Raw genomic sequence first — 16,729 nt, 5'->3', positions numbered from 1 at the left:
CAAATAGAATGTGCAGTGTAGTGCTATTAGAAGAAAAGCAGTCATCATCCCGGAACACATAGCAATGAGCAATTTATATGCCCTAATCTTCCTGCTGAGCACCATTAAGGGCTTTGCTAAAACTGAGCTGTGCTTCAAGAAGATGGACAAAACCAGAACAGAATCAATTAGACAATTCACATATGCAACTTAGTACGGAAAACTCAATGAATCAGACAAATCAGAAAAAAATATATATTTTTATTTTTATTAATTTTAAGTGCCAGATTTCCTGATGGTTCTGTAAAAAATTTTAACATTGGAGACATTTAACAACAGTTTAGACAAAGTTCTCTATGACCAGTATTTGTTCATTGGACTGAAATGTAGACTAGAAAATATCCAAGAACTTCTCAGATTTGTCTGTGTTATGAAAAAAACATACTTCCACTGAGTAGACGGAGTTTCAAAGGATTTATATCCCAGTATTTAATTTAAATACTAAGTTTGAAATATCTCTGAAGGATCTTGAAGATTCTAGTGCAATAGATATTTCTGTATCCTGCTTCTGTACCCTGCAAACTGAACTACTAAATTCTAATAGCAAACGTCCTTTACAGATCTTGTGAAACTTGTACTGCATAGATTTTTTCATCTGTATTTTCCCCTCTTCCCACAACAGGTTGAATATAATGAATTTTAAGTTGTATTTTGCAGTGTAGTTACAGTTACTTGTCCTGACACACAGTAATACACGAGCCATCCCCAAGAGCGTATTGGCTATATAGGTGAGGGAAGGAAGGGAAAGAGGACTGGAAGTTGATAGCCAGTCTTCTCAGTACTTTCAAGACAGAGCTTTGATTTTGTTAGTGATATTTCTTCATTTGAGAACCTCTAGGTGCAGAAGACATTTTACATCATTAGTTCCATTTTGGATTTCTTTGCTAAGTTTCAGTGTAGTTTGTATGAAGTGCCATTCTACCTTGTAGGCTAAACAGTTTAGGATCAGAGGGATGAATGAGTTCTTCTGCAAAATAACCCAAGAAGTAGAGCACTAAGCACAGCTCTACATTATTTTCTGTTCAAGATACATTACTTCTAAGTCACATGTTAAAACCAATTTATTTTGTGAATTAGTTTATTTCATACAACATTGCTTTTCAATTTTAAGTCAAATACATTGAGCCTAAAAGACACTAAACATACTATTTTATACTCCTGCTGCAGCAATATCCACATTCTTTTCCTGTAAATGCATCCCACAAATTTTCTCAGCCAAGCAGTGTGTTACTCTTTTAAAGCAGCAGGAAGCAGTAAGAACAGCTCCAGTGTCAGAGGAGTTCAGCAGCACATGCTATCAAAAATGCAAGTGAGCACACAACCAGCAGAAAAAAAAGAAAAAGCATTCAAACTTGCAAGTCATGGTACAGCAACAGCTTCAGCTGAGAGCACCAGACTAAGACTCCTGGTTTTCCATACACCTTGTCTACTCCATGCAGCCTATTCAAGGCAGGCCAGCAGCACAGGTCTTATGTTCTCAAAGGCAATGCTCAAAGTCCAGATCCTCTCCTGGAACTTCCTATTTTCAACTCCACATTTCTCCAGCCTCACTTTCTAAATAGCTGCTCATCCATTCACAGTAGCCAAAGATATCTCCTGCTTCCTATTTTCACTGGGAAGTGAGGAAATTGCTCACTGTTTACTTTAATCCTACTCTAACTGTGGAGCTAGACAGAATGGGATGTTTCATAAAGAGGTCTGTCCTTACTTTGTCTTAAGAAACCTGAAGATGCTTACGTCCTTCAAATTAGGAATTACTTTTTTTTAAAGAAAGAGATTATGTGTGAGTCAAGCTGCATTATAAAAACATGACAATTGAGTAGTATTTTACATTACCAATTTGTATTAAGAACTAAATTAGCATCAGTTAACATTTAACTGAAAACCTTAGCAGTAAGGTCCTTACCCTAAGGTCCTGTCCTTACATATCAGACAACAAAACAAGAACCTATCTGTCTACTGCTATGCATACAATTTTGTATCATGCAGATATATGGGGCTACCTTGGGTACTGAAAGTGATGCATTCAGGTCAATGTTCCACCCAGAGAATTTCAATGACACATTGGAAGAAAACAAAGTCAGTCAAGTTCTACAACACCCTGTGTCTTAAACATTGTTTGTGAGACATTGTGGCAGGGTATACTAGCCTAGAAAAAGCATTGTGCCAGTGCAAAGAGGTTACTTTTGCTACTCAGATTAACTTGAGCATCTGTGAGTAGCACTGCAAATAGTGCTGACATTTAATTTATGGAACATGAGTAATTCAAAGCTTGGCATTGAAATTATGCTCTTAAAAGCCATCATCTTCCTGTGGTGGGAGAATATTACTTTTATTAACACATTGAAATGGTTTGACCAGAACAGTTACGAAATTTGACACATTAGAGATGCTAACTCAGTTGGAGAGGAAAAAAGGACACACACACACACCTTCAAAAGTATGATTTCCTTCTGATGCAAGTAGAGTTTAGGTGTGCAGATTGGATCTACCCGTCTTAAATCCTGGAAGGAAACTAGTCTGTGAAGACAAAAATCAGTTCAGTTCATGGTATACGCTAACCTTTAACCATCAAATCAGCATGTCAAAACATACTTTTCAATTAAGGCTTAGCACAGCAACTGTTAAACACAGCATACTTTCCAGCATTTGACAGAATTCCTATTTCTATTAGCATGCAGTTTGATACAGGTCAGTCAAAATACTGAACTAGATGTTACTTTAAAAATGCGGATGACTAACATGTAATACTTAAGTAATCTTCCTGCTTAGCAAAATTGGAAGGCAAAAACCCTGACAAAAATCAGAAACTGAACTAGTACAAATGTCAAATACTAAAGCGGATTTAAATTTAGTTCCTCCACTCACTAACTTAGGTCACAGTTAAAATCTGCCCGGCATATCCACAATTTCCCTCACACTGCAGGTGTGCACCTTCACCCTCAGGAGAAGCACTGCTGTGTATACTTACATTAAAGGAGTACTTATCTGAGGTGTTTCAAGACAAATTTAAACTCATTAGAAGGACTTTTAAAATCAGGTAAGGCAGATGAACACATCTGAAAGAGTCTGGTGCAGCCTAAGTATACCAGCATCCTTTTCTTAAAATATGAAGATTTAAGTTAAACGCTTCACAAATAATCACAGTGCAGCCATAAACACAGCAACATTTTTGCTTAGCATGCTACAGCAGAAACTTTATTTAGTTCACGTTGAAAATATTTGCAACAAAATTTTTTGTAAACTCACAGAAATAAGCTTTAACATATAGGCTGTATACAACTCAAATACAGGTAATACTTTTAGCAATAACTTACAGATACAAACTAATGATAAACTACAATTTCACAAATAATTGTAAACATTTTGCACAATTGTCAGTCCTTTCTTTTAGGCAAAGTGCTCTTTTGATGACAAATAAATTAACAAATACATAACTAGAGTGGACTACTTCCAGACAATACAAAAAGGTGTTTAATAAGGCTTGTAAACAATGTAATATTTATTTATGCAGAATCCATAAAAGTGTCTTGCAGGCTAAATACATACTTACATACCTGGACAGCAGAAGTGGTCTTGAAAATGCTTTATATGTTAAATAAAAAGTTAACATTAATACCTTTCCAATGATATTTTTCATATACAATAAATGACTTAAGATTACATCCTTAATAGCTTATATCCCTGACAGAAAGGAATTAGGTATGACTTATTGGCAGTTGTGTCATTGAATGGGGTAGCAAAGGCTGGAGTCCAAGAGCTGTAGGTGAATGAGCTATAAAGACAGAAAGATTTACTGGTCAACTTCATTGGAGGTAGAAAAAGATTATTAGCTAGTAAATTAGCTACTAAAACCCACTGGGTAAGTAACAGTTTACTAGTCCTCAACCAACTAAGCAAGCTTTGTTTTTCTAGCCAAGTCTGACACCAGGAGGCACCAGCTGGCATCACAGACACTTCCACCAACCCCGCACTTTGGGCCCAGTGTTCACACGCCTTCATCCACAGCCCACCTTACACCACAGTTTTTGAGAAGAATGAACTCAGGCCACACATGCAGCTCAGAGTCCAGTGCTTCCAAATCCTTCAGTCTCTCCTAATCATAAGTAGGAGACAAAGTTGACTTGCCAGGTCAAACACCACACAATCACAAACATTTTTGAAAACCAGATTCCTCCCACCTCCACTCCCCCACCCACTGTGCATCACTGTGAAGGAAGATGAAGTTTTTCAGTGCAGTTGCTGGATTTAGTACACATACAATTCATGGGGTAAGAGTTGGGGGCTGGATAGTGAACAGTTTTCACTTAAATTAAATATGGGGGAAAATACACCACAAATACTTTAAAGTGTTTGACTTCTCATTACTAACATTCACAGTTTGGAGGAAGTACAAGAAGTGGTCTTCACACACAGATTTTCAGCTGCACTATTACAGTGAAGGACTATTGCTAGAAGTGGCACACTTCTTAATGAGGCACAGACAGCAAATACAGTTTTGAGATATTCTATAAAGAATACTAGAAATGAGAAATCAGTAAGCTTCTTTAACTGATGCTTGGTAAACTGTTCTCACTACAGTCAATAATGATTTTACTTGGATATGGAAAGTTGTTGTACCTACCATCCATATAACTATGTAGAGCAGTTAACATAGTCCCATCTTGGGGTACATATGCTGAGTACGCCATTTCTTCTAACATGGGTGGAGACAGCCTGGAGGGCTGAACTGCTGTGACAGGAGCAGTAGATGAATGATTAGGACTAACATGTTTCTTATGGCGTGCTCTACAATTTTGAAACCACACCTGAAAAGGGGGGAAAAATTTACATCATGTTGATCAATTGCATTCTGCTTTGACATGAACTTGATAAAAAAAAAAAAAAAAACAAAAAAAAAAAAACAAAACAAAAAAAAAACACTCAGATCAGTTAGTTAATTTGGCCTTCAGCATAACACTGACAGTCCAAAAGAAGAAATATCCACTCTAAGACCGCATGGTGCCTTAAGCACATGCAGAAAAGTCAGGAAAGCTTCTGCAGCAACCAGTAGCCTGCAGAGGCAGATAACAGGCACTGGGAGGGGCTGCATGGTTCCTGAGGCAAGCGCCTGGCTGGACTGAGGAGCAACACCCACAACAGCCCAGCAGCACAGTTTAGACTGCTGCCCCCAGACACACAACTGGACAGATCCGTCTGCGCCTGAACACTGTTGGCCGCAGAACAGATTTTCACAGGATACCAGTTTTACTTTTTCATGCTGAGAAGCAAGCAAGCTTCAACTTTTTTAAAAGCTTAATCACAGCTACCTGATACCTCGCTTCTACAGAAGCGCTGTCAGTCTTCTGAGCTAGGTTGAGACAAGGGAACCGCAAGTTCCTTTTTATTTACAACAAAATTTATAAATTATATCATATGTAAAAATATTTGTATGCAAAAAGAGCATGAATATAATGATTGTTGAGAGGCATCTTCAAGCAAAGTAAGAATCTAAGTTTGTGTTTCTCACAGTTTTGAATTGTTTAGGCATATATTTCAACTCTGCTCTCTATACCACTAGATACTTAAATCACTAGATCCTTAATCCTCATGTCTGTGTTACATATCACAAGCCATTTTCAAGAAGTGCAGCTCTTAAGAACAGGCTACTGAAATCACAATTTTATATTTAGAAAAAGCTTAGTGCCAATTTATATACTATTTAAGCTAAGGATTTTCTTCCTGGAAGATAAATAATCCTCCACACAAAACACAAGAGGACTACAGCAAATCATCCAAATCAGCACTTTGGTTCTAGACCTACTCCTGACTAAGGAAGTTGTCCAAAGTTATATTAAAACCACCAGATTAGATTTTTTAAAATCTCACAATAACTACATTCCTATTGTTGATTTATCATCAACCATTCCCAATGGATGAGTATCAGATTGCTAGTCAAGTAATTTAGCACAGTCACCTGTATAACACGCCTGCTCAGGCCTGTTCTTTCTGCCAGTTTCTGAAGTGTTTGTGCATCTGGATTGTTGTCCTGAGCAAACTGTGCTTGCATAACCTGAAAAGGAAAGATAAGAGATTACAAGTTTTTATTTTTGTGCAGTCTTGAGAGTGACGTTATAGACTCTTCTCAGACTATTACCCTCCTCCTTCAATGCTTTCAGGAAACTGCTTTAACCACTAGTCTCCAGACAGTCCCCAGTACATTAGGAAAACAAAAAAATCTGCAAAAAAACAAATCCAAAATATAAGCCCCTTTTTCTGTTTATCTGAATCAAGACATTTTTGAGAAATGAAAGAAATGAATTCTGCTTGGAAATAGCCAAACATAGACAAAGTGTTCTGTTGTGATTGCATGAGAAAATCCACTGTAGAGTGATTCAAACATGCTTGATAAAGAAAACATCTTAAGCATCAGACCACAGTGCACAGCATAAGGAAGGAATGAGCTTTGACTGGCCTTCCTGAACTTGTCAATCACTATTGGCATCTTGTATTATATGGAGCAACTCAATCCTCTTTTCAGCTACATGGAGGATGCAGGCAACTTGGAAGCTCTTTGTGCCTCGTTTACTTTTCACTAATGAGAGACACACACGCTCCACCCTGACTGACCTGCACTATGCAACTGCTTTGCTGGATTCTTCTTTTTAATGAAGACTGAAGAGAATACTTGTCATTATGATATCAGCTACAATTTTTGAGGAAGGACGAAGCAGAGATGTCAACCTGGCCTGCATCCTAAACAACTCTGAAGCCTGTAAGAGTTTACCTTATTTAAGGAAGACTTAGATTTCTGTGGGATTTCTTCAGCAACTTAGTAAACTAGTTTCTCATTTCTGTATCTTGTCCCTTGACGGTCTGCATATTTTGCCTATTTCAAGGATTCAGACTACTACTCTTCATGTTCAGAAGTGTTGGAACTATTTACTTTCCAACTGAATTCCATACAAAGACAAAGAGCACAGATACCCTTCTGAACACGGAGTACTTCACAAAGCACACTATTATACGCTGCCACTCTGACAGTGGCTCTTTCCTCTGATACTTCTCTTAGTGGAAATCAAGTCTTATATCAAGGAAAGGTACAGAGACTGAGGCACTGAACAGACAGCAAGTGTCTTAAAACAAGAAGCCTGACGAGATCACACATTCACTGAAGTAGGTAACAATCTATTTAAAACAGGAAAAGAGAACATGAAAGTTTCATTGATGTCAAACCAGGAGGAGTCCCGAATACAGTTTCTGCTCGATTAGTTGGAACTATTTCCCATTCAGTTGGTGCTGGAAAAGACAGACCCCCTTCTCCAGAAGTTCAAGCTTAACATCCTTGCCTTATGCCGTTTTCAGTTTTTTTTATGCCATTGTCTCCAGTCATGGGTGAAATAGCAAACCAAGCTTTGAACAGCCACGTCTTGTTATACAGTGCTGCTTAAATGATGCACATTATTATATCTCTGCTTAGTTTCCCTCAACTGTTTTTACCATGGACAAGAGGAGGACAGGCTGACAAGATAGAACTTAAACTGAGACACCAAAAAAACAAAAACAAAATGGTAGTGTAGTGGCAGTGTACATCCAGAAACTTGCTGAAGATATGTTATAAACTGAATGTGGGGATGTGTAGCTAGAATTAGGGAGAATGCTGTAGCTTCTTTCCCACTACAGGTTGAAGCCTCTAAGTCTGGTCTCACTACTACCCTTTTCACAGGGAGCTGGTCATGGCCCTGGTCATGGTGTTTTTCTAATTTAGTGAGCTGGTGATCCAGAGGGAGAAATTACTCATATTTGAGGCAGTCCAGAGCTAACTCTTGCCAAGATAGCAACAATAAAAAACCTTGAAAGCAGAGCAGATGCAGGCAGTCCCCATCCCTCCCCCTTCAGGGCAGGCTTGACCCTACAAGGAGTTTTTATTTGATACTTTCAGACTTCCTAGGCTCCCACTTCCCTTTCATCTTGACAATGGAAAGGAATATAACTAGTGGTTGAGCTAGTACAATGGGATATTGAAAAAATGTGTTTCAATAATGCATGATCAAGAACAAATTAGACAGTAAGAGAACTGCTGCCAAGAACTTTAAATACACTTTTCCTGTATTTTACTCCACCCAGTTCTGTGAAAAAGTCCCCTGTTCCCCCCACTCCCCCCCAAAAAAAGAAAAAAAAAAATGCAGCATTAAATACCAAAGCTAGGCTCTTGAAACATGACACCAAGACTACAGAGCTTAGTATGTTTTAACAAGCAGCAGCAAAGCTCAAAAGATACTTTGAGAATTAGTATGCCTGTGAAGCATTTTGTAAAGGCTGAGAGAAGGGGAAGAGAAGGAAGAAGAGCAAGGATGAGTCCCTATTGATAGTCTATCTTGCTAGTGCATATAAATATAGCCAAGACTGTAATCTGATCTAAAAAGCAAGTATTGACATGAATTAGATGCTGAATTATACTTTAGATGAAACAACGGTGATAAGAAATGATAACTACTGCTCATCTTCTTTATAAACCAAAGAGAAACAAGAAAAAAGTAATTGACAAGAGTTGAGCTATGTTCACATGAATATCAGCAGGAACCCAGAATACTTACCCATTTTGAGAACACACACTTTTACAGTCTTTATTGTACACAACAAAATCCAGGCTTCCTGCCTCTTAATGTCTTTAAGTCATACAGTACCCATCTCTAGCATAACTCTTGATGCTACGTAATTCTAAAAATATTCTCCATTATGTGTAGTGATGTAAATGTCTGATCAAATAGATGTAAACCAAGCAATCAAAAAATCAACCTTTTTGTTTCCACTCTGCAGGATTACCAGCTGCCCTCAGGGGGAAAAAAAAAAAAAAAAAAAAAAAAAAAAAAAGCTTGAAGGATAACTATTTCATATGAAACCATTGAAACTGACAAACTATTCCAGAAACATGCTCCGTCTTGATAGTTTATGAAATAGTTTAAAGCGTACAAACCTCTCTCTCCCCCCCACCACCCCTCACATCTGTCTTCCTATCAGTTCAGGAGTTATGTCCTGCATAAATCTGAAATACTCAAGTTTTTAGCACTGCATTTACCTGGAGTTGATCTGCTGTGAAGCTGGTCCGAGCTCTTTTTGCTGGCTTTGGATGATTAACATCTTGTTCTGTTAGCAATGCTCCTTCCACATTAATCCCATTACCTGAAGCATTAAAAAGAAAACAATGCTGTTGTATCCTAAGCATTCAAATTATGTTGTTCATAAATCAGACTGTCCTCCAACAGTAACTAACAGTAGCTCACCAGCTGAATTTCATCTTGAAAAAAAATTGTTTTGCTTAAAGTTAAATTGATCTGGCACCATCACCCATAACACCCCAATAAACTCCCTTGCAAAAAATGGAAGGGATAGAACCCACATGACATTTTATCAGTGAGACGTGCTTTACTTTCTCTTCCTTGGGATAAAAAACAAGTTACACAAACTTAAAATAAAAAGAAAAAAATAACTTTTATACATCAAATAATTTGCACATTATTTTAATTCAAGAACCTGTGCTTCCAGCCTTTGTAAAGCTAGATAATTACCTCTTTTAATAAGGAAGATGAAGTAAAACCCAACAATTTAATTAAAAATAAGCCACAAACAGTTCTTAAAAGCTGGATGTTACCATTTTCAACTTCTCTTTTCAGATTGTCCAACATGCAGTCATAATGTACTCTACAAAGGACTTTCTCTTCGACCAAAGCAAATTCCTCTCCAGTAGAAAGTTGTCTTTTGCAGGAGAAGCAGGCAAAACACGCCAAGTGATATACATTTCCTTTAGCCCTCCGGACCCAGTCAGTAGAATGAATGTGCCTCCCACAGCGGGAACAGCGGGTGCCATACCGCCTGCAAATAACAAAGGCCAACAGAAGGCTAAAATCTCAGACACTAATCATCTTGGGCAAAACAGTCACCCCAGGAGTGTCAGTGTCTATGTGATGTGGAAGTTCAGCTGAGATCCACACCAAGTTCATTGACCACACAAAACTAGGAGGACTACATAACTGCATTTTAACTGCAACAAAATCAGCAAGTCTGTATGTGCAATTTTAAGGCAAGATTACTACTGAACTACAGAAGTTAATGATTTCCTTAAGGCAAAGAGCAAAACTTCTGAACTATAAAACGAATTCAAAATCCATCTTTCCTTTTACAAAAGCAATCTCTTTCAAAAGCTGTCAGTGGGAGATAAAAACAGCAGACCTCACATTCAAAATCCTCCCATTTATTCAAATATATTTCACATTACCGTAGTGGTAATCCAAATAATTTAGCTGTATCATCCTTCACTAATCATTTTGACCCTTTTAGCAAAAGGGGGACAACCTACATCTCCAGAGTAATTTCCTTAATTACCATCATGTTTATGATTTTTCATCCTTAAAAGAAATTCAAATATGGACAAACATTTACATCGCTACTGTAGAATATTGCTCTTTCAAGAGAAAACTAGCAACCAGGATATGTTGAATTATGTATAAGCATTCTGAAAAAAAAGTCTGCAAAGATTTTAAGTCCCATAAAATGTATTTTGTTCTTCCAAATGCCTGCAGTACTCAACCTGCTCCCTCCCTCCATGTCAAAACTGACTAGCTGACCATAATCCATTCACTACACAGGTAAGAATCCCATAAATATTTTGGTATGGGGAAGTACTAGTGGTCACACCAAAATTAACAGCAATTTTTTTTTCCTGCTTACTGAACTGAACATTTGATATCTTAAGTACTGGGGCCAGAAAGTCTTTTAATGCTAGCCAGAGTTAATAATATTCTTCCTTACATGATCAGAAATTAATCTTGAAGAGCATTTCACATTTAAATCAAATTGATCATAGAAAGGTATAACCGCTGCAACCATCTTAAAGATTTAGAGATTTATTTCGGGTTGTTTTAGTATTTCCATGGGATATCCTACGTCTTATACCAGTGAGAGTGATAGTCCAAACAGAAAGTCATCTCAACTCTACCTTGTATTCTCAATCGCCCTTAGGTAATGCTATGATAGATTTACATGTTTACACAATTTTTACATTGCACGTGATAGATTTACAACTTTATTTTGATAGGGACTTTGACTAACATTTCCACCCTCTGTGCGTACAGAGGTAAATTATTCTATAAATGCAGTAGCTAGGATAACTTAAAGGAAAAAAAAAAAAAAAAAAAAGGACTTGGTACGTAGGTACATTAGGCAGACTGGGGGTTTCCCAAATCCCTCTACAACACAAACAAACAAAAGACCAACTCAGTAGTTCAATTACTTAAACTGGCAACAAGAAAAAAAAATCATATAAAGATAGTCTAAACACACATTTTAGTTACAGACAAAGCAAAACCTGACAAGGAAGTGTGATATTTTATCTAACAAAATTATATTGCTACATGATATACCTGAAATAATCAAGTTTGCAGAAGATATCTTTATCTTTGATGTAACAGCTGGTATGCCTTCCTAGAGACGTTCTGCAGACACTGCATGAGAGACAGCGCACATGCCAGCAGAGGTCGTTTACCTGCAAGAACACCAAAAGAAAGATGCTTTTCAGTTTGTAAATACAAAACACTAATAGTAGTGGCAGAAGGCCTTTTTTTCTTTTTTCATACAAACAGAAAAGACTATAAACAACACATACTGTGATTCACAGAAAATTTATCTTCAAGGCAAAACTGCCTATAGAACTGCATACATATTAGGGGTTAATGAATTTGACAAAGGTCTTCAGAAAATGCTTTCATGGCTTTGTAATTAAAAGCACAGGAAGAGGAAGCAAGAGATTCAAGTTCTACGCAGGTATTTTGTGACCAGTTCTGTTCTCACAGTATTACAGTAACAGAGCAAGTTTTGGCCTCACATGACCTTACTGCTAACTTACATGCTCCTACTTCCCAGTCAGCAGAAACTCCTGCTTAACAAAGAACAAACTTTGCAAAGTGATTTGAAATTTTAAAATGAAAGTACCGAAGCAAAACAGAAACAACATGGTTTGTCAAGTAGAAACACACCATGAAACACACCATATCATCAATTGTCAATTTCTGATAAAGCTAAGTTAGGGAATAGATTGAAGAGCTTCAAGACATCAGCAGTTTTTTTATAGCAAATTCAACAATTGTTTAAGATGTAATGCCCGCAGTGAAATTAGTTATAGTCATGGAAAGCAGTAGCCAATCAGGGGTTTTGAAAAGCCATGTATAAGTTATGTGGAATTTTCATTTCTTCATTCTTATAAAGAAAATTCTTTGTCATGAACATGTTGTGCATTACACACCAGCTTATAACTTGATTTAAACACCTAAGACTCCCACTGACCACAGAAGTTAAGTAGTAGGTGTTTATATAATTCTAAATTTTATAGGAGAAATTACATAAAGCAAGCAACCAGCAAGTTAAGATATACGAATTTTTAAGTGTCCTGTGTCCATTTCTCATCCTATAGTAAACATTAAGAACTTCAGCCCATATACTGTGAATGGCAAAACAGCAGATTTGAGATAATCCAGGATGTTCCTTTCATAAAAATGCTGCCAGACAAGCCACAGAGAAAGAGAAAGTAAGGTATCAAATCTTACAGATCAGGCTGGAAAAGCCTATTTCAGCCATTCTTGAGGTTTTAATATTACATCTTGCAGCTGCTCAATGCTCCCTCAAGATTTATTCTTGTTGGCAGCCATATTTTCATAGACTGACAAATTTACACCACAGTATAATGTGAAACTGTTGATAACAGCTGTCACCAAATTGAGCCTCACAACTATTCTTTAAAATGGATGCACTGCAGACAGACACAGGACAGCAGCTTTTGGGCCAGACCAAGCCCACCCAGTGCTTCTGCACACAAAGACTTGCCAGGCGACGCCCACTACAGCCAACACCAGGACCCCTAGAGAAGGCAACGGGATCCCATGCACAGCCAGGCTGCTGGCACACAGCTCCGTGCAGCATCAGCGGTGCAAGGCACAAGCTGACATCCCACAAGACAAAGCTCGTTGCACTGACTGCTCTTGAGAGGCTAATGCTCTTCCATAGAGGAAATCAGTAGCTTTGTTACATGCCCAGGTTGATGTCATCCTTCTACCTTCTTATTTGTTAATTTATAGGGCTGAAATTAGAATACACGCTGATGCTGATTAGCAAGATTACCAGGCTCCCACCACAGATTTCTTTTACCACCTATAAAGAAGGGAATAATGTTTGAAGTCTAAATAATCATTTAGAAATCTTTCTCTCCAAGCCACACTATCCCAGTTTTTCAGACAGAAGACAGTGATGTAAACAGTGATGTAAATGACCTACCTAAATATCACCGGAGTTAATGATGACAGAACCAATTTCTGTCAGCTCTGCTCCCAGTTCCACAGCACACTTCGTGTGCAAAACCAGCCTACTGCAACGGTGACTGGGGTTTACTAGCACAAATGATATACAGCTTTCCTGAACTGCAACAACCTTGTTTTAAATGAATGCCAACCCGACATACACGTTCCTTTGACCTTCTTATCACCACTGAGGTCTAAAGCAAATGATCTAAACAGATTATTTTGATGTTTTCAGTGGTGCTATCAACTTTCTCTTTGCAGGATATATGACTTCGTTTAAAGCTTCACCTATTACAATCAAGTGACTGAAAGAAGAATTTTCTAATCTCACTTTTGAAAGTGGAGAGGCAAGACTCTGATCCAGGAAAACTAATGGCTCTAATCCTAGAGGAAAATAGCCACCTCCCAACTGCCTTAAATTTTATACTTAGAGACCACCACGTTTTCGATTTTAAATAATCTTGCTCAGTCCTGAATGCTAAGACTAGCAAAACTGCTCTGCAATCACACGGATTTCCTTCTTCTACAGATATTAGTAGAACACGTTTTAGAGGAGTAGCTCACTTCCACGCTTCTGAATAGGTACTTTTTGCCTTTAGATTCATGGCATCTCACTAAAAAAAAAATAAAAATATTATAAAATAGCTAATAAAAAATGGGTCGTGCTACCACTGCTTAATCAGGAGCATAAAGCACAACCAGAAACTTAACCATGTACTGAACAGTGTTCTTTGACGCTCCTCATAGAGAACGTGAGAAAAAGCAGCCCCAAAACAGAAAACTGTTATCAAAACATAAATACCACTTCAGCTTTCCTGAAAGGCCCAAACCTCACAGACGCGTGCAGTTAGTGCAGTTAGCTTCATGGCATTAAGTGCCGTTTCTGCAGTAGTTCTACTCACATCTGCAAGCCGAAGGGCATACCGTCTCGGCTGCAGCGAAAATAACGTGCTAAACGTTACGGATGCTAACTGCCAAAGTACCAGCGACGAAGGGAAGCGGTTCGGAGACAAGCGAGAGAAGGGGGGCATGTTTCCTTAGAGCTCGTTTATCCGCTCGCAGCGCTGTCGCGTTTTCTCGTTGAGCTCGGTTTCCGAGGATCTTCATGTGTGCCGGGAGCCAGCACGGCTTCGAGGCGCCGGACGCCGCTGCCGCGCCAGGCTCCGCCGTCCCGAGCGCCGCCCGCCGCGGCCCGGTCGAGCTTCCCCCCGCACCGCCCGGGGGCGGACGCCGTGCTCCCCCCGGCCGAGGGCGGCCGGGCATGGGGCTTCGCCCGGCCCCCGCGGCCACGGCCCCGTGCCGACGGAGGGGCGGCGCGGGTCTCGGTATAGACGCTGCAGTCTCAGGTCAGGCCGGAACCCCGCCCGAAGGGCAGGGTCCGGCGGGCGCTCTTACCTTCAGCAGATATTTGTCCACGATCTCCAGGCCGCAGCTGCTGCACACGCACTTGTTGGGGGCGCAGCCGGAGCCCGAGGCCATGGACCGTGGCGAAGAGGAGGGCGACAGCGCGGCGGAGGAAGAGCAGGAGTCCTCGTCGGCCGCCGCGGGGCTCGCCTACGGGGGAGCGCACGGGAGACCGCTGTCAGCGCTGGCGGCAGCCAGTCTCGCCCGGCAGAGGCGGGGAGCTCCGGCCGTCCCGGCCCGCACGTATGCGAGTACCTGCAGGGCCCGACCGGAGCCTCTCCGCTGATGGTCGCGGCGGCAGCCAGTGCTTCTCCGCCAAGCAGGCGCAGCCGGCGGTCCCGGGACCCCCAGACTTGAGCGGGGAGAGGCGGAACCCGCCAGCCGGCACGGGGCTCCCTCCTGGGACCCGCCCCGCACCGGGCACCGGCGCCGCGCTCGCTTCCGTGCAGCCCCTGCCGGGCGACCGCCGCCCGCTCCCTCTGTGCCGCCGCCCCGCTCACCTTCTCCGAGGGGCCGCCGAGCGCAGGAAGATCCTTGTCATCCAGCCTGCACACGAACATCGGGTCGCTCTTCCAATACATGGCACTACCCTACCGCATACCAGCTCCGCGGCGGGGGCGCGATGAGGCTGCTCCGGGGACCCTGCTCCGGGTCTCTGCTCTCAGCGCCTGCAGGAAAAAAAGTTTTGTTTTCAAGGGGGTGGACCCTGCCGCGCGGGGACCTGCCTTCCGCGGGCTCGCTGGCCTCACCTCCTGCGCAAAACCCGCCTTCTGAACAGAGCGAGATCGTTATCTGCACCAGAGAGCCCGCGCCAGGTTTTGTTCAGCCAGCCAAAAAAAAAGAAAAAAAGAAAAAGAAAAAACACCAGAGGACACCCCCGCCCCTCCCGTTTCTCTTCAGTGTTTGCTACGGCTTCTCTCTCCCTCCAGTCTAAACAAAGATTCGAGTTACATCTCTCTCCGTATTAGCAAAGAAAAACGCGACAGAAAGGCTACGTGTGAACGGGAAAGGTTTTTCCGTCCTGCTGAAACCTAAAGCCCGATCGCATTCCTATAGCTTAGAGAGACTCACAACTCCTAACTCTGTTTTGCTGTTTCTACACTTCTCTGCGCTTCCAAGATCCCATTACAAAACCTTTCTCAATAAGCTAAAGAGAGAACATCTGAGCTGGCCAAAGGCTGTAGCATTACTCCGGTTCTGAAATTAAGCCTCAAAGATCACGGATGTTGCTAATTAACATCCGTGTCTTTGTTCACGCTGTGGACAGAGGCTTCTAGGAGCCGGCTGTTCACATCTCTCCGGAGAACTAGAACATTTTTCTTAGCGGAGGGGGTTACTTGTATGCTTTTTCCGCGTACACATTCCCCACAGAGAGTGAGTGAGTGAGTGAGTGAGTGAGTGAGTGAGTGAGTGTGTGTGTGTGTGTGTCGTGTCGTCCCCCTCCCCCCCCCAAACCAAATACTGCTAGCATACTCGGGACGTTTCAGGGGAATAAAGCAACAGCTTGTCCATCGCAGGTGAGGTAAATAATCGGGGTATCTGCTTCTCTGCACGTACTTAACTAGACAGGTGTTTTTAATTAAAATTCTCGTTATGTTTCCACACTTTTCTCCCTCTCTTTTTGTTTTTGCTCTGACGATAGATGTGAGACATTTTGTGACGTTTCCATAAATCAAGCTGAGAAAGTTGCCCGGACGGTTGGAAATACTGAGTTCGATAAAATAGAATTCTGCTTTTGAAACGTTTTAGGAAAGGACTAACCCCATAATACTTGCTCTTCCCCCCACCCCCCGAAATTTTTGTTTCAAATTCTAGGCCCCGAATCTGTACGACTGTAGTTGACTGCGTGGCGGCGCCGAGCCTTAGTGAATCCGGTATGTCCCGAGTAAGTCTCTCGTTTGCCGAGCGCTAAAACTGATCTAACCCTAGACCGAGTCTCGCTTAAATTTAGTCTTAGGATC

The 16,729-nt window shown here is 40.9% G+C and overlaps 1 protein-coding gene across 1 annotated transcript; it reads right to left on the bottom strand.

The window, feature by feature from the left end:
- Positions 1 to 3,701: 3,701 nt before the first annotated feature.
- Positions 3,702 to 15,349, bottom strand: LHX8 (LIM homeobox 8; the record flags this gene model as incomplete). Its single annotated transcript, XM_082765593.1, has 8 exons — positions 3,702 to 3,814; positions 4,664 to 4,847; positions 5,996 to 6,091; positions 9,098 to 9,201; positions 9,671 to 9,891; positions 11,439 to 11,560; positions 14,760 to 14,918; positions 15,269 to 15,349. 8 exons carry the CDS (start codon positions 15,347 to 15,349, stop codon positions 3,738 to 3,740), a joined length of 1,044 nt encoding a protein of 347 aa, XP_082621719.1. The 3' UTR covers positions 3,702 to 3,737.
- Between the last annotated feature and the right edge of the window lie 1,380 nt (positions 15,350 to 16,729).

Source organism: Aythya marila (genome assembly GCF_965140915.1).
Source record: "Aythya marila genome assembly, chromosome: 8".
Lineage (NCBI taxonomy): Eukaryota > Metazoa > Chordata > Aves > Anseriformes > Anatidae > Aythya > Aythya marila.
This window is presented reverse-complemented; position numbering and strand designations above follow the sequence as displayed.